Raw genomic sequence first — 25,236 nt, forward strand, 5'->3', positions numbered from 1 at the left:
CAAACAAAAGTTTTCTGTTTTGTTCTGTTTCTAATCATCATAAACCTGAGATGCTCATTTTATTATATTAAAACAGGAAGGGGAATTTTGTATTAAAAACCATGTCAATAAAATCTCTGCAATTCAGAACACATTCTTCTATCTATTAAAAAAAAAAACAAAAAAAACCTTAGGAGACCTCAAGGAATCGTAAACAGTCCTGAGCAATGGCTAAGCTGCTACTTTTAAACAAAACGAATGTGAAAGTCTGGAATGTGAATTATATCAGTCTTAAGATAACCGTGAGAGGCATTTAGACTTGAAAACAATGTTTCTACCCCATCTTTATTCCACACTCTAGGGACTGTAAAGTAGGATGAAGCATGCTAATTATATGCTGGCATTTCTAAACTCTTAAAATGAAGACTGCTTTTCCTTTTCAAGCTGCTTCCTAACCATTTGTTATACAAAGCAAAAAAAACAAACAAACAAACAAAAACAAACAAACAAACAAACAAACAAAAAAAAACCATAGCCAGCCCTTGACTATCCTGGTGAGGCCACATTTAGACTACCATGTGTCTCATTCTGGGCTCCCCATTTCAAAAAATACAAGGAGCCCTAGATAGAGTCCAGTGGAGGGCCACAAAGATGATAAAAGGGTTTGGAGCATCACCCATACGAGGAAAGTCTGAGTAACCTGGGTCTGCTCAGCCTGAGGAAAAATGACTGAGAGAGGATCTGACTAACATATATAAATAACTAAACGAAGGTGGGAGGTAAACAGATGAGGCCAGGCTCTTCAAGGTGGTGTGTAGCAATAGCACAAGGATTAATGTCCTAAAACTTGAACATGGGAAGTTCCATACTAACACGCAGAAGAACTTCTTTACAGTAAGAGTGATGGAGCACTGGAACAGGTAGCCCAGAGAGGTTGCAGAATCTCCTCTTATGGGGATACTAAAGACCCATCTAGATGCCTGCCTGTGTGGCCTACTGTAGGGTACCTGCTTTAGCAGGGGAGTTGGACTCAATGATCTCCTGAGGTCCTTTCCAACTCCTGCAACACTGTGATAGCAGTCCAGTATACCAATGCCACTCAGTGGTGTTTTTAGCACTCCTACGCCCTAGTCATGATCAGACAGTCTAAATTACTATCTAGTCCTAATAGAAACAGGATGTCTATTCAGAATGATGTTTAAGTACCTTGAACCTAACAAGATGGGGACAAGTAGGAGAGGGGTAAAGAAGAAGAAACATTAAATTGAAGAGTGTACACACACATATGCATACATTTTGATGCCTTGGGCACTGTTTCTAGAATTTGCCTTAAGTTTCGCCAAAGGTACTCTTAAATCTACAAAGTTCTTTTATATCTATCATCAATAAAAACAAAAATACTAGTTGGTATAAGTCCTGGAGATTTTTTTGTGCAAATGCTTTTTAATAGGACAGAAGAGAACGGATATAACTCTGTACCACAAAATCATTTTACTTCTAAGAGTAGCTTAAAAACTGCATTAAGTTTAAAATAAAGAGTCAGGAATATCAGAAGTTATCCTCAACAACAGAATACGAAGACCACACTGAAAAATAAATTAGGGTATGCACAATAAATATAACATTTGACAATTCATACATACTTTATTTATTTGTGGATTACTGGCATACAAAACCGTATTTCCCACATTTCTTAATATTTTTTTCCTACTGCTCACACCTAAGAACCTCATTCCAGATCTAAAATGTAAATGGCTGCACCAGTATCTACTCAGTAGCAGCAGCAGGTGTAGAGAGCCCTTAAAAGCTCGAGAGATTATACTGTCAAAGTCCAGCTTCATTTTACTGTTTATTCACACTAACTCAGGAAAAAGATATGAATATCATAAATGTAATATTGGTTCTCAGTGTGAGTAGCTGTTTCATTCATACAGATGTGAGCCAGGGATTTGTTTTCACTGATGGCAAAATAGAAGCAACATCTACACCACTAATAAGAGAGTAGCTAGTTCCAAACTCTCCTGTCGAATTTACAGTTTGATCCAATCTTGCATCTGCCATAAATTAGCATGCACGCATTAAAAACGTTCACTTCGTCAAGCACAATAATTTTGCTGTAATTGTAGCTCTAGAGTTTTAGTGACAAGTATTAAAATTAAAATATGTTGCACTGAGGAACAGTTTCTATTGATTTATTGATTTCCTTTAAATGTCAATCCCAGTGCTATTAAAGTGAGGGTAATATTCATACTGAACTAATCTCACTAACAGCACTAAAAGTACATAGGAGTATTCAGACAGAAAAGTGATGTGGCATTTTAAACAGAAGACTGAGGTGAATGAAACAAAGTTGTAAAGGTACTCCTTATATCCTCTTTCTCAACATCACTACTTATCTCCTAATCAGAAAGATGGGAAAGGAAAAATGGAGTGTCATGGATGGAAACTGCAGCTTTTCCCTTGCCACAGATATTCCCTTCCTGATTAAACCATCCAGAGCACTGTTATTCTGGAGACTTGGATTATGTTCCTTCTATTGCCACTTGCACCAGCAGTAAACTCAGTAACCTCTCCCTTCCCATCCATGTAAAGATTACTTTACAGAAATGCATTTCAAAAGCATGAAATTCATTTCACTAATATCAATGTGTCTGATTACTAAAGTGCCAGGGCTTAAAAGATCACATCTTACCCCATTTTTTGATCCTTGAATCAGCATATATTTGGACTTCATGTGCCAACAAGATTTTTTTTTTACAGTTCTATATTGCTAAGTTCCAGTATAATCACTGTTAGCATGCTTTGCGAATGTGTGAACATATCCATATTTCAGTCAATTATAACATCAAGATGGATGGTTTACTGATAATCGAGAAGGCCTCAGCTCAAATTCTGTGCCTACACATTTTGGACATTCTACATGACAGCTTAATCAAATATTTAGTTAACTAGTACAAGTTACAAATTCAAAATAAAGCTGTTGGAAGATAGATTGAACTCTAGATAGATAGATTTAACTCTACATAACAAATATTGGTTTCACTCTTGGGACTTCCTACTGAAGGGCACAGAAAAATTCTAACAAACAGAATTCATAATCATCTACTCTATAAAAAATATTTCATCTGGGCAAGTTTCAAATGAAGCACACGTTAAACACGAGTACTCAATCAGATTATTACTTATATTTCTGCCTAGTGCTTACTTCAAAGACTTTAGCAGTATTCTTTAATGATGTAAAGATGATACTTTTATAAGAATTAAAAAACAAAAAAATGGTATGAAAATTAAAAAGTCCATGGCTGTGACTAACATTATAAAAAATTACTGCTGGTGTTTAAGAAGTAGAGTGGATTTCAGTTTCAACGCTCACTTCAATTATGTTTTAATAGAAAGCCACAGGGTTCAATTTATACTCTCACTGGAGTGTTTTGAATGCATTATAAAGTTTGCAAACATGAACAGCAAAGGATTACAAAATCTCAGAATAAAGTCAATGACGAACATAAATTCAGATCCAATGCACATGACTGCATTAATACTTCGAACTTATTGACACTTTCCAAGACAGGGCAGGCCTGTAGTATGAATACAGTCCATAGGACTTTGATGTAGTTTATTGAGAAGAATGGAAAGACTAGCAGTAAACTAAGAGAGGAAAAAAAAAAAAAAGGAAGCTAGGAAAAGAATATTTCATGTAACCAAACACTGTGCAAAGTTGTAAAACAATGGCATGCAAGTAACTAATCCTTTTAAAGACATTTGAAAAAAAACAAAAACTTTCTGTGACTCCAACATGAGATATTACTATTTTATTTCCAGAACACTTCACAATTTCAGTTGCAGCTGGGATTACTGAAGTTAGTGCATTTCTCTTATTAAAAAAAAAAGTTGCATAACACGCTGAAGTACCTGGTTGTCAGTGTTTCAAATTTGACATATAAAGGTATCTGCTACATTTAAATTCACTCTGTGCCTCAGTGCCCATATGTAAACAAAGATAAGACTATTATGCTGTTCCATGGGAGTTCATTTGATGTGTGAAAATGTTCTTAGCTTAAACATTTTATTTGCTTGAAACAAAAACTAGTCTCAAGTAAATCCTCATATTTTTGTCATAATTGTCCGGGAAATTATTTTGAATTGAAGGTACGCTTAAATTTAAGGTATGCTTAATATCACCGGTTAAGAAAACTTTTTTCTTTTTCCCTGATATTTGCATCTAGTGATACGTTTACTTTGACCCAACTTCTGTTTTTTCTTCCTTTCATTTCTCTGGAAAATACAAAGCAATCATACACAAAACTAAAATAAAGCAATGCTTGTGAAGCACTTAGACACCACTGTGATGACTGGCTTGAAACAGCCTACGAGGGAATTAGCCATTTTTCTTCACAGCAGAAACAGAATACTTCACAAGAAAAGTGTGGCTTACAGCAACAAACTAAACAAGAACTATGAGTTTCAGTACTGAGTTGGTGCTCTCAGTGTGAGTGCTCCCCATACCCTCTGCTGCATTAGGCAACCTAAAACAAGGCCACCGCATCATCTTCAGTTCACCATTTTCTGAGATTTGAGTGCTTACCTTTGCAACCACATTAATTTCCTTTAAAAAAACACCATAATTTGAATATATATCATTTCTGCTGCCACAAAATATCTTTTAAGTAGAAAGTCATTTTGACTTGGTCTGAAAAGTCGTATTGGAATGTACGAATAACAAATACTGCTGAAAATTACTCACTTAACAATAAAGGCAGAAGACATAAATGGGGAGAAGCTTAAGGAAATTTATGTCACTAAGAAAGCTATTCAGCAGCCCTGACAGTACATGTACACTATTTTATTACTGTACAAGGTAGTGAATCAGAAATTAACTTCACAGGTTCGATTAATTGAACTCCAGAAGGTAACGAAAAAAGTAACATTTAATTAAAGAGGGACAAGAAATGAAATATCCACTATTTAACAAATAGTTATTAATTTCTTTACAGACACATTCTATAATACCATTGTCAAAACTGCAAATCAAGGAACATCAATGTTTATTTAAAGAGTTATCTTGTTCCAGTTGATTGTGTTTCAGCAGATCTGGTAGAAACAAGCAGTTTTCAGTCTTTGATGCAAACACTTAAAAGAAATAGACGTGGAGTATATACTTTTACGTTAGAAGTTTGGCCTAAACAGAATCATGTCACACTATTTATGCCTTCATCAATGGAATATCAAAGCAAGTGCTACCAATTCTCCCTGCAAGTGTCACCACTCATTTTGCTATTCTTTAAATGTAGTTACAAAAAACTAGAAAGCCAAAATCTCACTTTTTTCCTGTTGTTCTGGCTGCTACCCAGTGAGAAAATACAGCTGCTGTAGTGGGATTTTTCTTCCATCATCCATTCAGTGTTGAAATGATGTGTTTCTATTCCCAATAATAATAGTGCTATTTTCACCCAATGCTGAGTCATAAGCCTTCTTCTGCTCACTCTCGTTAGCACACTAGTTTTTAGTCACCTTCAGTTCACCTCCTTGGTATTTTTCCACTGTTTAGCAGAACTGACCATTATAAAAAAAAAAAAACAAAACAAAAAAAAAAAAAAAAAACAAACAAACAAACAAAAAAAAACCAAAAAAAAACCACACAAGCATAGATACCAAAAAGGCGGGGAAAAAAGCTCCTAAACACTTCTGTTCAGGAAAGTAAAAAAAAGTAAAACATGCTTAAATATCAGCTTCTACAGTGCAGATCTGTGCATCCACATGTCCCTATGAATCTCCATTCAGATGGTGGGAATTATAAGACTTTGAGGAGGTTTTGTAGAAGCAGGAAAATACTCCACTGTACTACAAGTGATGCGAATACACATGGAAAAAAAACACATGAAATTTACTGTTCAGGTCACCTACAGACATCCTAACTTTGTGAGGAAATCTTTTTCTATAAAATGAGATTATTGACCACTATAGGTTAGGAAAAGTTCTAAATACGAAGTTTACTGTCTTCATAATTGCAACAGATACTGTAATTGATAAGCCACTATTACTGTTTGAGTGAACTCTTCACCATCAGATCCTTTATTAGCAGTTATCAGATAAGAAATGAAGCTCTGGTTAATAAAGTAGTGATCTTACTAGTAGTTTGATCTCCAACAGCAACTGGACCACACATGAAAGGCTGCTTGCTTATTATTTACAGCTTCATGGTTCTGCAGGTATCCTAGATACTCAAGGGTTCAATGCAAATATATATGGTCTTTAGAAAACTAAGCCTAAACTATCCAAATGATTTCTGGGGGAAAATGATTCTATAGTATATTTTTCTAAGGGAGAATGGTTGGGGGGGATCAATCCAATGAATTCTTGACTCCAAGACAGAATGAGGGAAGCCACGCTACAGGAATTCTGGCAGATATACTCAGTGGTAAAGTTTTACATTATCATCTCTCCTTCACAGTACAAAAAAATTAAAGCAAAGGGTCTTCTTTGACTCTTACCTTGTCTAGAAGAAAAAAAAGTTTTTGGTTGTTTTTTTTTTTGTTTTTTTAATTTACAGATTTTCTGAAAGTGCAATTTAACAGAAGATAAAAAAGACTTCATCTGATACCACTAACTAAGCCCAACAAATTTAAGTTTGGTTTAAGTATGAATTACTCTTGAATAAGTAAAATAATGTTTATGTCAAATAAAAAAAATCCCATCACAACATGCAAAAATTTTCCAGCTCGGTACACTACATTGTTCCTGGCTATGCGGTGACAACAGAACAAATGCTCTTTGCCAAGTTCTTTCATTGATTTTAAACAGAGCACATCAAGGACAAGTGTACAACAGGGGAAGCATAACCCATTACACAGTAATGGATATTGCTAAAGGTTGCTTCATTACCTTTACTGGATGAGTGGCTGGTTTTTCCTTATACAAATGACACCCTTTAGACAAAACCTCTTCCACATTCGGCTGCTTAGCCTGCACTGCTGCTTCAGTTTCCTGAAAAATAAAAACACGAGCAGTGTAGATTAACTGTAGCATAAGCAATGAGACTGAAAAATCCTCCATGGCTGTAAACCAACAGTAAATTTGTTTCTGCTCAGGACTAGTTTCTGGAAAACTTACAGATAGTAGCAGCTGAGGACAAAAAAGGGTCATCAGAGATGGGGAAAAAAAAAAAAAGGATCATCAGAGATGGGGAAAAAAAAAAAAGGAAAGGCATGGAAAAGATTGCAGTGATAGATCCCTTTATCCTAAACATTTCAACAAAGCTATTACAAAGCTGACCAATTTATACTGAGAAAGACAGACATGAAGCAAATTCAAAACAAAAGCACAGTAACAGTGTCGGTTTGTAAAAGTAGAGAGACACTTACTACCAACTACATCCACTGAATTAGCAACAGCATATTCTCTGGCAGTTTTTCTTTTTTTAATCCAGAAAGGTACCATCCAGGTGCTAAGACATGACAACTCCAAGAAAACCTTCATTTTTGTTAAGTCCTGACTAAATAAGTAATGTATGAAGCTCCAAATATAGATAATAACAACAACAACAAAAATACTGACAAACATAACAAGAGGCAAATTATGTCTAAAGTTCCAAGATTCAAATTGTTTAAGTACTATGATTTAACATAAGCAAAAGAGATAAACAAAGATCCCATTGTTATCTGAGATACGTAAATTAAGTGGTTTGTTTCCGTTTTCCTCTCTCCGCTTTTCTCCCATCTATTTTACAGCTTGATTACATCATCTCATGTGGCTGTTCAACTTTTCTGTCCAAAATCTCAGTTAATGTTAATGTGAGAGCAGACAAGGTGGTATGCCAGTTTTGTCACTGTCTGACACAACACATCATTTCATTTGTAGAAATATGCTACTACGTGTTCTGCAATGAACCTGTAGAAATCTGTTTCATTTCAAGTCTCGGCAAGGAACCATATTGCTCCAGTTTTTAACTCAGCATAGAAAATACACCTAGAGCACAGCCTGAATATTCACTTGCAAAGCACTGTGGATCATCAGCAAAAATAATTGTTGCCGAGTTCACTACCATCTCCTATTTGTTCATGCAAATATTGTTTATCAATACCAAATAAAATGAATTGAAGCTTGGCTGATCTCTTGCAACAATATTTGAAACTTCTGTATTATTGCTATTATGTATTTCAATATTAATGAGATGTACCTGCATGAATTCATAGAGAATAAAATGAGCACTGAAAAGAAGGGAACAACAGAACTGAGATTACGGAGGGTGGAAGTTTATTAAACCATTGATCAAGCACTCATTAAAGCCCTGTTTTCTTTCTATTTCAATGCTACATTATTTTTCTACTTTCCTACACACCACATAAAGATGAGGGGCAATTTTCTATCTTGACAAAAGAACATGCTTTTTAGTGTTTTCTTTAATCTAAACTGTTCCCAACATTGTCATTATTTTGTTGGTTTGTATTGTTTCAGATGATGTCTCAAATATCTGTTTTGTAACACGGAACTTTCATCTTTCGTGATACCACAAAAATCTTAGCAGGAAAAAATAATATTACAATAACCAGCAAAATTCCAGAATATCAAGCTCATTATGAGTACATCTATGCCACTGGTTTAACTTGCACAGATGTGCCTTTGGAGCAGATTGCTCATCCCCCACTCATCATGAATTGTTGACTGCAGACTGCTCTGTGAGTGCTCAAACTGGTTTATTTCTGGCTATAGCTGGAGGGGAAAATTGTGTTTCAGGAATGCTCCTTACACAAGGCCAGGTGCTGGAGGTTATTTGTTAGTTACATTATGATTGTATACATTAACTCCAGCATCATCTAAGAATATCACAAAATGATTTTTAATAAGTACACACCTGGCAAATCTTTGAGTGAGCTGTTTGCACAATTCTCTGCGTGATGGCATAACAAATTTCATCCATGGAGCAAGTTCCCAGCAATCTCAAATCCATTTGCTAGATAATACAATATTAATGCAGCTCAACAGATAAAAGTGTACTTGGAAAATACTAGTTCATCACTCAGTTCCAAAAGAGAATAAGAAGGTACGAACCACAACTTGGCCTCCAACAGTTGCTTGTAACAAAGAGACTGTGCAAGACTCCAGTGAATAGCGAACTGGGAGAGCAGGGCCTGAAATCTGCTCTCAATCATACAGGTAAAGCTACTGTTGAAGCTTAAGAAGACTAACATAAGTTGTCTGCAGTTGTGTTTGAGGGAAGACATCAGTTTTTTCAGGAAAACCAAATTGATGATTTTTTACATGTCTTGATCCCAGTCCATCCACTCTGCTACCACACTGTTTTTTGCATGAGAATGCCTATAGGACAGATGCAGTGCTGTCTGTGAGACAGAGCTGATTCTACAGGAATTTCACAACTTATAAACAGCCTGTTAAGAGATTGTAAAGCTACAATTAGGCTGGGTAATAAATATGCTAAATGCACTTTTTACACATACGGTGAAATAAAATACATCACCACTGAAAACTGCTGTTCCTCAAAACATGTATAAACAACAATAATCAAATAAAGGCCGTCTTTACTTCACAAGATGCCATTTAAGAATTTTCATTGGTGCTAAAATAGTGTATCTAAGCAAATGAAAATGTTGTGCAGAGCAAGGCATGTTGGCTTCTGCACTGAATATATCAGCTCAGCCTACTACATAAACTCACAGGCTGAAAAAGTTGCAAGGACTTATCTACAGTCCCATCTGGACTACGAAAATCTGTTGATACAGCTCAGAACTCAGAAATTCGTATTCTGTAGCTGAAATCAGTATATTGGCTAAACCTCCAGTGTGTACGCCAAAGGAAGAGAAAGTCTGTTAGCTTGACATGTTATTTGAAGATACGGTAGCTATCCTAGCAGACACAGGCTGTTTGACATATGCTGCACATATACTAGGAGGTCCAGACTACTGTCTGTGAAGTATCTGCAGCATTTCAGTCTGTGTATTGGTGTAACTCAGCAATCTGACTCATTTTCTCTGATAATACGGGCCAAAATATGAGGATCGGGTTTCCCAGTGACATAATATCTACAGGACGTTTTCTGAAAGGAAAAAGTGATTAAAGCTATGTCTTCCTGGTGATGTGCAATGCAAAAATGTAAATTAGTTGCAACCTTCAAATAAAAAACTGTTACTTTGTACCTTTTACAATAATATATTAATTTGAATCTTTTTTTTCCATCAAAGATTGCATTAAATAAAGATTAAAGATTTTTTTTTTTCCAGGAAAAAAGAGAAACAATAAGCATTTTCCCTTCATTTTATTAAGTCAGATGAAGCAATGACGTTGAACAAGCTAATATGCTAAAACCTGAAATAAAAAAATACTTTGGAGGCTTAGAAATTTCAATAAGACTCTCTTGAACAATCATATACTAATCCTCATTTTTTTACTTGATAACAGAAAATTACATTTAATTATACATTTCTTTCCTTGTCTTTATATGAGAGAGAGACATAAAAATTCACTACTCTTTTTTTTCATACATATAAGAAGGTTCACTGAAATATTCACATTTATCTTTCAGGTTACTATTCCCAGATATTTTGGAGGAAAATGCAATTAAAAAAAAAAAAAAAAAAGTGAAGCTCCGCGCTTTTCTCCCAAAAGTGTCTTGATTCAGTGAAAAGCTGATGTCCTGACAAAGAGAGGAAAGTGGATGGAAAAATGTGAATATGTTCCCATCTTCAAGAACTCTGGCTCTTGAAAAGAGGCCTCATTTTTCTTTTGAGTCATCTCTGCACATTCCCATGCATGAAGCAGACTAATGGGCTGAAACACCACAAAGAAGCATGGTCAGATGAGACAATTAAAATACATCAAAGTTCAGCTACACCACAGTGAGCACTGAATCTCTGTGGTAGGCCCAATAGCAGTCAATAGCATTCTTGGTGTTCAATACAGATATTCTCACAATATTATTAGAATACACTTAGGACATGCTGTTAACAGTTCTGTGGCCATAATGAAGTAGGACCTAAACCACTGATGCCAGTGCTTAAAGACCAGAGATAAGGAATCCTCATAAAATTCAAGGAGATACACAGAAAAGAATAGAGGTACAAACTGGTAACAGATGAAAAGGCTTGATAACATCCTGAATAATTCACTCATCTCCACATAGGCAAGCAAACACTCAGGGAACATCAAAGTTACAGAATGTAACTTCACCCTCCTGACTTAGGATTTGATGAAAGAAAACATAAAGGTTATTCAATTTAAAAAACACTCCTTTAGCAGTCTTGGTTAAAGTTCAGCATACAAATGTTTTACTGCTACAAAAGATTTGTAACTGTTGGGCAAGCAATTTCAAACATCAGCCTTAAAAAAGCCATTTTAATGAGTAAATTAAGCAACTGACCTTTCGCCCATTACTTTAAATCATTGCTATTTTAAATATGTAAGACTCAAACTAAGGTCCAGATACACTGTTAGATTCTACCTTAACAAGGGGAAGAACATTCTGGGATTCCTCTAGATTTTTTTAAAGTAGCATGTAAAAAGACAGTCACCTGTTTTAGCGAGACTAGAAAGCCAATCTACCTTTAGCTCTTGACCTAACAGAACAATTATGAAAACCCTTTGGTGGAGAAAATCATTTCACAGGAAAGAGCACTACAGAAAGGACATTTCCCTTCTATAACTGAAATGCTTTAATTTTATACTTTGTAACTACTTTCTGAGCCTATGAGCTGCAGCCATGGGCAATTTGTAAGACACTCAGACACTATTTTCCTCCTCCTTTCAAGTTTAGTAAATAAAGATTGATTTTCAAATGAGTTTCTGGCTACAGAAGATACTTAGGAAAAAATCAAAATATGTTACTGTACTAAGAAAGCATTGTTGATTATAACGTGTCTTCCAATAGTCCTCTTATGGAATTAGTCTGTAATACATCATTTGAGAGGGATATTCATGAGCATTCGTTTCTGCAGTTTGTCTTCCAACAGTTACAATGTTCCAAAAATGGCATGTATTATTGGAAGAAATAGTAAAGATTTTCATAAATTACAATAAAATGCAATAGAATAACATTAATTGCCCCTGCAATCCTTCAGCTTTTACTGATCTGAAATAATTTTTAAGCATTGATGGTTCCACACTGAAGAATAAATTAACAAAAAAAAACCAACAAAGCAAATATACACGCAGAATCTGGAAACTCTTAGAGAGGTCACAGTCCAATTCCTTACCCAATGGGTGGTCCACCCATCAAATCCACATCCCTCCAATTTGGAGATAAGGATGTTCCCTGATGTAGTGGGGAATGATGTAAAGGCCTTGCACAAGTCCAGATAAATGACATCAGTTGCCTTTCCTTTGTCCACCAATGCCATCATCCAATTATAGAAGGCCACCAGATTGGTTGGGCATGATCATCCCCAGGTGAATCTCAATAACTTTCAAGTAACTCACCCAAACTTCTAAAAGCTTCTCAGAGCAATGAACTAGTTATTATTTCCTCAAAAAAATACTTCATGTAGAAGGTAACATTTATCAGCTCTTAAAAAAAGATGAAAATAAAAAAAAATCTTTCCTTTTTCAAGATGCTGCATACAGGTTATACAGTCCATCCTGAAGGCTAAAAGTTCTGTTACAGATTTAAAAATATACAATGGGAAAGTTCTGCTACCTTTTCACAATCCAGCTGCAGTTAATATTAGTTAATATTCCATTAGAAATAGGATTTTTTTTGAAGAATTTTGAGCACAGACTGTTGAAAAATTCCAAAAGAATGGAAAGCTTACAAAGAAATCACTGAGCAGGCTGCTCTTCGAAGTCCCATAAAAACATTTCTGGAAAGAGTGATAATTGATAGACATACAGAATATCATGCTCTGGTTCTATGAGTTGATTACATTGACATTTAGTGCAGATCTAAATAATGCATTGAAAATAGGAGTACTTTAAGTAATCAAACAATATTTCATCATCAGAAGTTTTCATGTTTCAACCTTTTGCCAAATTAGACATAGATGTCAGAAGACAGTGAGATAAATTTCTAGGGCATGTATTCCTTACATGGCCATGTAAACGTTATAAACTACTTGCCCCATCCAGAATATAAAAATTACTCATTTAAGAGAACGTTAGGAAAATGAAAATGTAAAAGAATCAGTAATGACATGAAATGCAACTTTTCTGGCCTGGCTTGTCAAGCAGGCATTGACAAATTAAGGCTGATGGAAAGAAAAAAAAAAACAACACAGGAATGTCCTGTCAACACTTTCTTTCTCTCATGTGGATGAACATTCGTTCTTCTATTTACTGCAATTAGATTTCCTACTCCGCAGTCACATTATTCTCTAACTGCAGACTGTCAAGTATATCATGAAGTGATTGACAAGAGTTGACAGCTCTCCTATTGTCATTCAAAACTTACCAAGGACAAAACCCAAATACAAGTTGCTTTTAAGAATAGCTTTTTTTTTATTTATTTTATTTTATTTTTTTTAAGATGGCAAGCTTTATCTGCCAAAGTTGAACACAATATGCTGTTTGCATACATGGCAAGTGACCACCATAGACAATTTAAAAAAATTATAAATCCTATATCCAGACCCAGTACAAAGCTTCTTTAGAAGTATAGTGTAACAAAGTTGCGAAAACCTTAGAAATGATTGCTCAAGTATACAGTAGTAAAGGGAAGCATGAGTGACAACCAGAAATTAAAGAGGGAGTAGAGGGAAGTGATAGGGGAACTGAGTGGGCAACCAGGAAGGACCAGTGAAATTGAAAGACAATATGGAGGCAAGGTGGCTGGAAATTATAAAGTGGTTTTTAAAACTGTCTGGAGGAAAGATTTGGAGGAGTCAGCAGAGTTTCAATAAGCTCAAACTGAGAACGGGATTTTCTGCACTTGTTCTACTTCCTATCCTGACTGCCTCCTCTGTCCGCTCCTTCAAATACAAGGACTCATATCTTGCATTTCCTCCACATATGTAGTCACCCTTATCCATCATAATTCCCTAACAAACTGTCTTTAACTTAAATGCAGTAGGGAAACTGCAAGTTCTGAGGCAAACACCTGGAAAAAGCCAGGTTTTTATACTCCTCCTATGGCTGGTGGAGGTATGCTGACTGAAGGTTTTCAGATAACTGGCAGGAGAACAAGCACAACTACCTCCCTGCTCTGCACACATTCTGAGCTTGCCAGAAGAGGTAAGTAGCACCATCAGCAGGCATTTGCACAACACGTAGGCTAGGGTTGCCTGCCTGAGTTGGAACAAAGCATTTGCAGTTTCTCTAGCAGGAAAGGAATTAGGATCAAACTCGGCACCCCAGGCCATGTAATTCCAGAGAGTAAATTATTACAGAAGAATTCATGTAAGGGAAATATTGAGTGGAAGAAAAAAGAAGCAGAGGAAGATGCTGTTTGACATACACCTGTGCAAATTTTGAGGAACTATAATATAACTCTACATTTAAAACATAAAAATTATGATCAAACCTTAGCCATGGAATTGCTGTCACAAGAATTGCATGCATAGCAAATAGCATTATTCACAGACCACAAGACAGCTACCAGTAGAAAAATTTGAGGGATAAAATTTGAAAACATTCAGGCAAAGAATTAATATTAAAGAAAAATTATTTTAGATGCTCATTTTCAGACCAGCACATTGCTAGCGATGTCTTGATCATATATCCAGAGAGCTCCAGTGATTCTGTGGCTTTCCAGAGATACTGTGCAAGCCAAAGGCATTCCTTCAGAAGGCAGCTACTGTTATGCCTTTATCTGTGGTAAGGAGATATCCATGTCCATAGGATAGGAGACCAAAGATAGGGTAGCCTTTTCCATAGGCTTATAGAGAAAAGATAGTAAGTCTTAGAATAATATCTATATGGACTGAATGGAAAAATCAGGCAAGTTCTTAAAATGCAATAATTGAAAATGAAATGGCACAGCATTCAGAACTCGTTATATAAATGCTGGCTGTAAGTCTATATTAATAACTTAAATAAAGATATAACAATTCTGAAAGAATCTACACAGCTCTTTAGAGAAATATATTTAAATAAAATGTTAGTATTTTGAAGAGGGCTAGTTTATTTCTTCCAAAACAGAGCACATTATATATTAGCACACATTTAAAAATTGAACTCAGTTTTCGTTTGTAGTTTCCATTCACAAGCAACCCTTCTAATCAGTTTTTCCCTCATGCAATTTGCTTGTTCATCCATATGAGTTTCTGATCTATTGCCCAAAGCTGTATTTCCTGGTGGCAATGATTTGTCACACCACAGCTAGTGTTTTCACTCCTTAGTCTCACACTGCAATGCTACTCTCCAGTTCCATAACTAACAGATACTCTAGCAGTAGCTGAACAAGCAGAGCTCAGCAGTGACAACATAACAGCCCATTGCTCTTGACAATAGATGCAAAGTGTCCCTGCCAATAATGGCTAGATTCTGTTACTCAACACAATTTTTCAATTCCTAGGACTACCAGCAAGAGAAAATTCAGGGGAAAAAAAAAAAAAAAAAAAAAAAAAAAAAGTTTGAGGAATATATGCACAAGGAACAGAAAGTAGCACTAAAAATGTATCTGAAATATTAGCCTATTTGTAACCTTTTATTGTATTTACCTTACTAGACAATATCTTTCTGTTCTTCACATATCTGTATTTCTCATGGACTCAAGTCATAACATAGTAAAGCTTATTAAGATATGTGTATGGACTCACAGGGTAAGCGCTCATATTTTCCTTTTGACTGTAAAAATCCCTCCAGCTTCTGCCTAAAGTAATTTTCTAAAGACTTAGCAATCCACAAATACAACACACACTACACTTAAGAAGTGCAATCTGACTAACAAATTGTTGTATGCAAGTTCTACACAAATCCACAGTTCTTTAAAAAAGAAAAATGAAAGAATATTTCTAACCCATATAATTATAGTTCTAACATCTATCAGGTCTTCATAGGGGAAAAAAGAAAAAAAAAAAACAAGAAAAAACAACAATTACGTTCTTAGAGTTGTGATTAAAATCAACTATGATGAAGTAAATATTTAGAGGGGAAAAAAAAGCAGCAACCAAGAAAAAAGTTCTTTAGACTTTCTGAAGGTATAGGAGACAAATCACTAGCATAACCACTAGTTATAATTGTCTTTTGAGGTCTCCCTTACAACTTATCTTTCAGGTAAAGTAAAAACAAACAAACAGCAGATCACTCAGTAGGAAGAAGCAGAGACCAGAATTTGCTCAAATTCCTTTAGCCATAGTTCTGAAGCTGCACAGGCTATTGATGCTCTAGGAAAACTGTTTCTAAGTGCGTATTGTACAGGTCTTGATCCTATGCTCAGAATAATATATCCCTAAAAAAGTTTATCAAATCTGGATGACTGGATCAGAATAAGTTTTAAAGTGTTAGTGCATAGCTTTATATATTCTACTCAGGAGACAATGCTGAAATTTCCTACATTTTCCATTATAGCAACACTTGCCACTTACTTAAACTGATTAGACTTAGCTAAAATAACTTTGTGATTAAAGATAATCACATTATTATCAGGACCACAAAATAATTGCTTTGAACAAAAAATAATTACTTTTTGAAATAAGATTCGTTATACACTCCGTATTTGCCTTCTTCTCTGAATTAGGACAACAGTACTGATGGTAAGCAGAGTTTAAGATAAAACTTGAGTATTGTCTGTGAATGCAGTATTGAAGCTCTCTTTAGTTTGCTAGAAAGATGAATCTAAACAAACTCAGTCTAGGTTAAACATGCAGGTTTTTAAATTCAACTACTGAAGCAGTTCACCACAAAATGAGTGTCCATACTTGAAGGTTAAAAAGCAGCCTCGTTTCAGTTTGGTCATTTTTGATAAAGGCATGCTACAGTTCAGGCAGAAAATAACTGAGAAAACCAAACTGACCAGTTTATGCAGCACATCACATGAGATGATAAAGGCAGTATCTTCCAACCTCAAATTGAGCTAGCTATACTAATTTCGATCATGTCTGATAGATGAGCAGTCCTGTGGAGAAGGACTTGAGGGATCTGATAGATGAGATGCTGGACATGAGCCAAAAGAGTGTACTTAAAGCTGGGAAGGCCAACTCAGTCCTGAGCCACAGTAAAAGAGGGGTGGCCAGCAGAGCAAGGTCCCATGGGGAGTACTGCATTCAGGCCTGAGGGCACCAGCACAGGATAGATGCGTAGCTGTTAGAGCAGGCCAAGAGGAGGGCCACAAGGATGATTAGAGGGCTAGAGCATCTGTCCTATGAAGACAGGCTGAGGGAGTTAGGCTTGTTTAGCCTGGAGAAGAGAAGGCTCCAGGGATACCTCAGTGCGGCCTTTCAGTACTTGAAGGGAACTCACAAGCAGAAGACTGACTTTTCACATAATGTAATAGTAATAGGACAAGGGGGAATAGCTTTAAGCCGGAAGAGGAGAAACTTAGGTTAGACACTGGGAAGAAATTCTTTACTCAGAGAATGGTGAGGCGCTGGCACAGCTGCCCAGAGAAGCTGTGGTGCCCCATCCCTGGAGGCGCTTAAGGCCAGGTTGGATGGGGCCCTGGGCAGCTGAGCTGGTGGGGGGCAGCCCTGCCCATGGCAGGGGTTGGGACTGAATAGGCTTTGATGTCCCTTCCCATCAAACCGTTCTGTGACTCTATGACTCTGTTATATGTTTAATCCAGAAGCAGAGAAGAGGAAAGATGAGGTTTTGTTTATATATGTTACTTCAACTTCATGTTTTCAGAAGTAATTACAGGCTTCATTTGCCATTACTGGCAGAAGTACTGATAAAAATATACTGGTATGTGCAAAAGTATCCGTACAATAAGACCTGAACATATTTATTCTGAAGTGGTCGACTGACTTAGCTATATCCAATGCAATACTGTACACAAAGCTGTTAAGCATTATCATCTTACGATTTTGTAAGATGGACAACTTTCATCATATTTTCTTGAATCACACCTTTTTGTAAAATTGGAAACCGATGATTACTACATCTGACTAACTTTGTTAAGCTGGGAGTACAAAATCACACAGAATTGCTATAAGAGTAACATTGTATCAAAGAGAAAATACACAGAAAACATAAGTACATGGAGTTGTACTCACAAAGAAGCAAAATTGCTTCTGACAGGCTCTCGGCAATACCAGGCAAAGTATTCACAGGTGAACCAGATAGTCACATAGAGAAAGAACACTTGAACTCACCCAACTGGTGGAAGGGCTCTCTGGCTAGGTAGCTCTCCTTCCCAGAAACAGCCTGGGTTGAAGAGATACACTCCTTTTAGGGGCTGGCCCCCAAGTGAGCGCAGGGTAGCTCCACCTGGATCACCCCTTCTGGTCATGTGGGGAGCACCAATGCAGACCATTTGCTTGTGCTCCTTAGGCCAGCCACACCTCCTCACCAGGTGCTCAATCACTAGTTCAAGCCCTCACCTGACAGTTCTCCTACATATGCTAAGCTAGAAAAACACAAACAGTTGTAAAAGACACAGCATTAAATATATTCAAGATGCATGAGAAGCTACATTGAAGGCTTACTTCAATTATTGAAGTGTTCCAGTGTTCAAAACTAGCAGTATGCTCAGAAATAATAGATGCAGATTTTGTACTTTCCCATGCGTATACATGAGTATTTCATAGGAGCAGTCTCTATTATTATGCCAGTATTGGAATGAGACATTATGCTAACGTGTTAGAAAAATTACATGATACTTGCAAATAAATAAGATCTACTTCAGTATTATTAAAACGGTAGCTTGCAAATATGAATTCCAATGCTGATTTCTTTAGACTGTTTTGTTACATTTAAAAATATATATCTTCATTTATAAAAGAAAACTGTAATAATGGATTAACAATGTGAATACAGCATATACTGCTAGAGATGTTTTTTAAATCTTGGAAATAAGATTCTGGATTAGTCCTATATAGTGAGATAATGGTTACTCGCTAAATCAACTAATAGAGTTACAGGAGTAACCCTACCATTATTTAACAAGAAATGAGCGAGTTATTAAATTCTATTTAGGATTTTGGAAACCACCACTAAAAATTATGATGCCTAACTGAAGGCCTGGAGACTGAGGTCTGAAGGCACTGTTGTTTCTAAATTGCAGTCAAAAGAATTATGAACAAAAATTACATTGGCGTAAAATATGTTAGGGTAGCATGAGACACACTGTCACTCTTTAAATGATGCATAGAACTGTGAGAGCAGAAAGGGATAAAAGAAAAAAATAGATTCAATTTTAATAAAAATAAAAAAATGTAGTTTATAATAAAAGCTGTTATAAATTACAGTATGCTTCTTGAGAGTGAATGAGTTTTAAAGAAGTGTTGTTTCAACAAACTTATGGTGTTCACAATTTTCTTAAATTTTTTTATGCCTTTTAAATTGAAATATGCATTTAGTTTAGAAGCTAAAATGTTGCCTAAAGACTCACTTGACACAAAGTAGTCCAACCAAAGAGAGAAAAAGAGAAGGTGCCCTAAGATTAATACCTGTGATGACCAAGGCATATGCTGGACACCTCCCATCTCTCTATGCTTGAAGTATCTCATCTCCTATTTCCTAACTGTATCACAGTAAAGAAAAAAGGAGCCTGTTCCACTATCTACTCCAACTAGATTCTGGATACAATTCTAGGAAACAATAGGTATTATGCATCCAGAAACATTATGAAGAAATTTTCTCCCACATACTCTGTCTATTAAGTTCCAAATGCAGCGATGACAAAAGAGAGGTAAGTTAAACATCTCTGCTGGCTCATGCCTTACTTGCCTGCCTTTTATGATCTTCAATACTCCCTTTCCTCTTTGATCGCACAAGATCTCATCGCACCACATCAGGACTATACACTTTCTTTTTCCCTATTCTGTTAAAAGCTTTTCAAAAATATTCCTCTATCATCGCCATAAAGGAGCTAAAAGAAACAAGCAAAACATCTCATTCACAAGCAATAGAATAAACAGTGTTATTATAATTTGGAGCAAATTTAATGGTGGAATCAGTCTATAAGAAAAAGAATGAAAAAGATTGAAAGAAAGAAATGGAAGAATTCTGATTAAAAATTTTTCTTAAAATACAGGAAGTGAGCATAGATAATTTTCTTTGAAGTAATTTCCATCCCTCGTTCCATTTATATAAAGACATTTGCAGAGCTATCCTAATTTATCTTTTTAAAAGGGAATGAATGTCATCACTGAACTCATTCTGTCAATTATAGGACTACAACAGAACTTGAGATTCACTATTTTCCATAATGTGATTGTATGACAGAAAAGTTTCAGCATTAAAACAGCTGCACAAAAGCAACGAGGACAAAGTGAATTTAATAAATATTGTCCGCAAAAAAACCATGACTTTAGAAGCAATTATTCCATTTCATGCAAAGTAAGAAGAGTTTAAAATTTTTTTTTTTTTTTTTTTTTTTTTTTTTCCTTTTTGCAGAACATTGGAACATGAGAACCAACACAAAACAGTGCTGGTTTTTAATCTTTGCCTATTTATAGGTATTTTTTAATAACTAAATATACATTGAGGAGTAGATCCTAAATACTTAATTCACAATTACTGAACAATCAGTTTTGTTGCTTTCTAGATATCTTAGATGATTAGCAGTTGTATGTATTTCCGGCACCATTAGAATCCTTATGCAGCTCTAAATATTCTGATTTTCAACTAGTCTTATTGACTTGATGAAAACTGCTCAAACGGCCCATCACTGATATTCTGAATTTGATGTACTAGCTTTTTGGACTATTCTTTCAAGATATGGTTTAGCAAAAATTATTTACAATTTTTGTATTTCACCTTGCCACCCTAAACAGCTCTATCACAAGAAACTGTCTAATGGAAAAAAAAAAAAGAATTTTTATACAGCATAATCTTAGGGAACTGTTGCGGATTTACATATCAAAGCTGTATTATTAATACAAGCCATGCAGCTAATGCTCCAACTGACATTTTGACCATTAAACATCTAGATTCCTTTTTAAAACAGAAAGTTTACCTTAATATCAAAAGCTCCTGGCTGACCCACTTGGTTATAAAGCTCTAGCTGATTTTTGACAGGTGTTATCCACAATGTCAGTTGATTTATTTGCTGATCAAGGTCGATGAAATCCTTCAGCAGAATTTCTATTTCTTTTTGCTTCTCTGGTAGATCTCTGGACACCTGAAAAAATATCAGAAGCTGTTTTTGTAATGAGGAAAAAAAACCCAAACAATATAAAGCAATTTAAAATTATACATACATATACTATATACATAACATATATGAGTTAATTGTATACACCTGTAGAAGGAAATGAAGACTATAAACAGTAGTGAAATTATCATGGTAAGTATCTTACAGGTAAGTTACAATATCTCTTTCCTACAAATAAGAAAATCATCAGACTTCTCATTTTTGTTATTCTACTACTGCATTTGTCATACATAAAAAGTTAGTTTTCTCTGTATATGAAACTGCTTTTATGCTCAATTTTTAATCTGAGAGAGTAACAGCAAATATAAAAACATGAAAGTGACCATTTGAATGACATCCAACCTTCCTTGGCCTCTTTGATCTGGATATTTATAAACCTGTTTTCTGACAAGATGTTTAGAGTTGTCAGTTCTGTCCAAATTTGCATGAGCAGATGCATATAGTGAAGAAAAATAACGAAGGAGTGTCATCAATACTGAACTCGATTCTCTGATTTGCATTCAAAGTAGTCAGATTTTAACCAAGTACATCCTTTGCCAGTAATTAAAAATTATTAATCAGTGAATGACACCATTCAAATCTAACAGCACTGAAGCATTTGGAGTAAATACAGGAACAGGTTGAAAATAAATAAAACAGGTTGAAGCCAACACTCCATGCTGTCCTTCCCAGCTTGTTTTCTATAGCTGAGAGGTGAGATGTCACTATACAATATGGGCAGCATTGCAAACATAAACCAGAGGAGAAACCATCTGGACTTGGAAAATAATTAGAAACAGCAAATAAAGGTCCTGGGAAGGGATAAGAAAATATGGCAACTAACTATTAAAAACAGCCAAGAAGCATGGTTAGCTGTTCATGTCAAGGAAATGGAGTTTCCTGATGTTCATTTCAAAGCACAGGTTTTACTAAAACAGACCTTATAAAAGTAGCAGAATGTGAAGTTTCTGATGCACACAGTAAAATATAAATTCCCTCTGAAGCTGAAGCTCAACAGTATTAACAGAAGTATAGCTATCATGTTGCCCAGCTACAACAGTATCACTGGTGTACACTAATTCCTATTGATGGTATTTTACAGTAGATAATAATCAGAAGCCAGAGACATTAAAGCAATGAAAGTTACAAAAAAAAACAAAACAAAACAAAAAAAAAAAAAACCAGCGGGAGTGGGAAGAAAATTTTCTCATAGCATATTTATTTCTTTACAAATTCAGTTTGAAAATACTAATCTGTTGATGCTACAAGAACTCTTCTACATATATTTCACATATGGTTTACTAGGCCACTTACAAGATGACTCTAATTCATTAACTTGATTTGCAGTTCGTTAAATTTTCTCTGTTGTTCGTTATATCCACCCCATAACAACCTTTTTAATAAAAACTGACCCATGAGTCAAATTGCTTTTTCTATCCTCCCAATCTTGTTAAATATAACAAGAACTCTGCTTTTCCAGTATGGCCCAAGATATGAGAGAACACAATTAAAAATGCATTCATTTCCCTTATGTGTTCACTCAGTATTTATGCAGATCTTGGCCTAATTTCACAGAAGATTAGTTTCATCTTTCTTACAAGGTTAGAATGATAATCTTTAATGTTTAGTAGCTTTAATATTAATTTAAACAAATTCCACAGAAAACCTATTAAAAACAAATAGGTAACCACTGGCAGAAAAAAAAATCGAAGGTGATGTCTGAAAATCTGAAATCTGAAATTAATCTGCCTTTAACCAGTCTTAATCAAATATATTGGGTCAACTAGAAGACAGATGAAAATAAATTTGTAGCATTTTACGGGAAAAAAAAACGTAAATGATTATATACTAAGATGTAGTATTAAAATCTGATAAATGAGAAAGGAGAAACAGCAACAACAGATGTAAAGAAGGGCGAGGTAAAATTAATAGAGGGGAGGTTTGGGGTAGATACTAGACGGAAATTCTTAACTCTAAGGGCTGTGATGTGCTGGCACAGCTGCCCAGAGAAGCTGTGGTGCCCCATCCCTGGAGGCTCAAGGCCAGGTTGGATGCGGCCCTGGGCAGCTGAGTTGGTGGGGGACAGCCCTGCCCACAGCAGAGGTTGGGACTGAATAGACTTTGATGTCCCTTCCCATCAAACCATTCTGTGATTCTATGACTCAGTTATATGTTTAATCCAGAAACAAAGAAGTGGAAAGAGGTTTTGTTTCTATACATTACTTCAACCTCATGCTTTCAAAAGTAATTACATACATACACACACACATACAAAAAAAAAAAAAAAAAAAAAGGCAAAACAAATTCCACCTGAAGTGAGGTGGCATCACAAGTAAATGCAGTCTTCTTACGAATCAGTTCCAGGGTTAAAATTGTAGCAGAAATATATGATTATATTTCTTTTATTAATTATAGTGCATGTAAATAAATAAAAACAAAATCTATGTCAGTTTGAATCTGTTCATTATACAGAGAAACTTAATGCCTTTTTCTTCTACCACAGAAATTAAAAGAGCAACAGTAGACACAAAACTTCCCTAAAATTCACAAGTTCATGGCTATGGACAAGTATGTAAGAAACAATTTTTTTTGGCTGGATATTAGCAAGGGAATATTGTGTAAGATCCAAGTAACGTGTTTCATGTTATTGCGTGCAAAACAGATTCTACAATTCTGCGTTTTTTTTATTATTATTTTTAAATTCTGGCATCAAGCAGTTAAGCTGGCTAATCAAATTAGAACCTCATGAGCTTAAGGGAATTACAAATCCTCCCACTGAGCCAAGGTACTGCTGCAGGCTGTCTCTGGGTAGACAGCTTATTTCCTGAAGCATAATTTGAGAAACACTGTACGGATTAACAGAGAAAGGTACGTTGATTGGGTCTCCTGATTCATGCCCCTTTGTGTCACAGCCAGACATGCAGAGGATCTTCAGATTTTTCTCTGCTTCTTAAGTTAGAATCTTTCTGTCTACCTTTTAGCTTGCCATCTTTAATTAAAGAGGAGATTCCAATCCTCTTCAATCAATTACGGAACTTCCTTGATGGGCTTCTCCAAGTCCTGGCTGAAATGACACAGCTCTAGAAGTCCTATCCCTGAGATTGGATTCTGATGCCATTGGAACATACAGCAGCCCAACTGTCCTCCATCTAGTTCTTAGCTCCAGGTTGCCTCCAGGGAGGAGTAAACATGTCCCACTCCAAATCTCTTTTCTACAGTTTTCACTTTTCGGCCTCTTTCTTCTCCCTCTTTTATTCCTTTTTTTTTTCTTTTTTCTTTTTTTTTTTTTTTCCTTTTCCCCAGGATTATCCACCTGGTGTCTACTTTGTTTCATCCTCTATAATATCTCATTTCTTTCCCTTCTATTTAAGAAAAACTGTTTAGTTTTACTAGAGAAGAAATGACATCCTTTCATAAGCTACAAGACCAAAAGCGGTGGTCCTAAGGCACCATCTGTACAACAGTAAAAAACGGTGAGCATATGAGACATTTTCTCCAAATTCTGCCTAGTCTGAACACAAGCCTGAAGAAAGCAAAGAGTTTTGCAAGCTGGCAAGGAATAAAGTGTGCAATGGACAAAAAATTGAAGAACAAACAACTTTAACTGGGACAGCTTTCTAAAACTCTGACTTCACTTTCTGCTTAAAAATTAATATCTTCAACTTCACCTTATTTGGCAGCAGATCAACAATGAAAACATACCTTTGTTTGCAACCAAAGGAAAAAATAGATGAGAAAGTGCAAATGAAAATAAAAGCATGGATTATTCCTTCAAAGACAAAATTCTGATTTCAGCATCAAAGGACTATATAATTTCAACGATGTGTCAAAACATTGATGCATGTGACGCTTCTAAAATTTTGTACTTTGGTTCAAATGTTAATTAAGTTAGATTAATTGGTAGCTTAGTAACAGAATAATAGAAAAGATTTATGTCCAAATTGGAAAACGGTAGAAGATCCTAATTTTACAAACTGACACTGGTCTTCACAATACATAGCATTATTCTTATCTTAAAATATCAGGCCATTTTTCACTTAATTGGTTTTATGTACTTCATTTTTCATCTTTTCTTTAAAATA

At 35.5% G+C, this 25,236-nt stretch overlaps 1 protein-coding gene across 1 annotated transcript in view; it reads right to left on the bottom strand.

Annotated features, from left to right (window-relative positions):
- DMD (dystrophin) overlaps window positions 1–25,236 on the bottom strand; it is a gene marked incomplete at both ends in the record, with an annotated part of 1,041,552 nt that overhangs the window by 334,871 nt on the left and 681,445 nt on the right. The window contains 2 exons of the mRNA XM_079549062.1: window positions 6,862–6,963; window positions 20,978–21,142. Coding sequence (XP_079405188.1) covers window positions 6,862–6,963; window positions 20,978–21,142 — 267 coding nt within the window. The remainder of the gene's footprint in view (window positions 1–6,861; window positions 6,964–20,977; window positions 21,143–25,236) is intronic.

Source organism: Tetrao urogallus (genome assembly GCF_951394365.1).
Source record: "Tetrao urogallus genome assembly, chromosome: 1".
In the NCBI taxonomy this organism is placed as follows: domain Eukaryota; kingdom Metazoa; phylum Chordata; class Aves; order Galliformes; family Phasianidae; genus Tetrao; species Tetrao urogallus.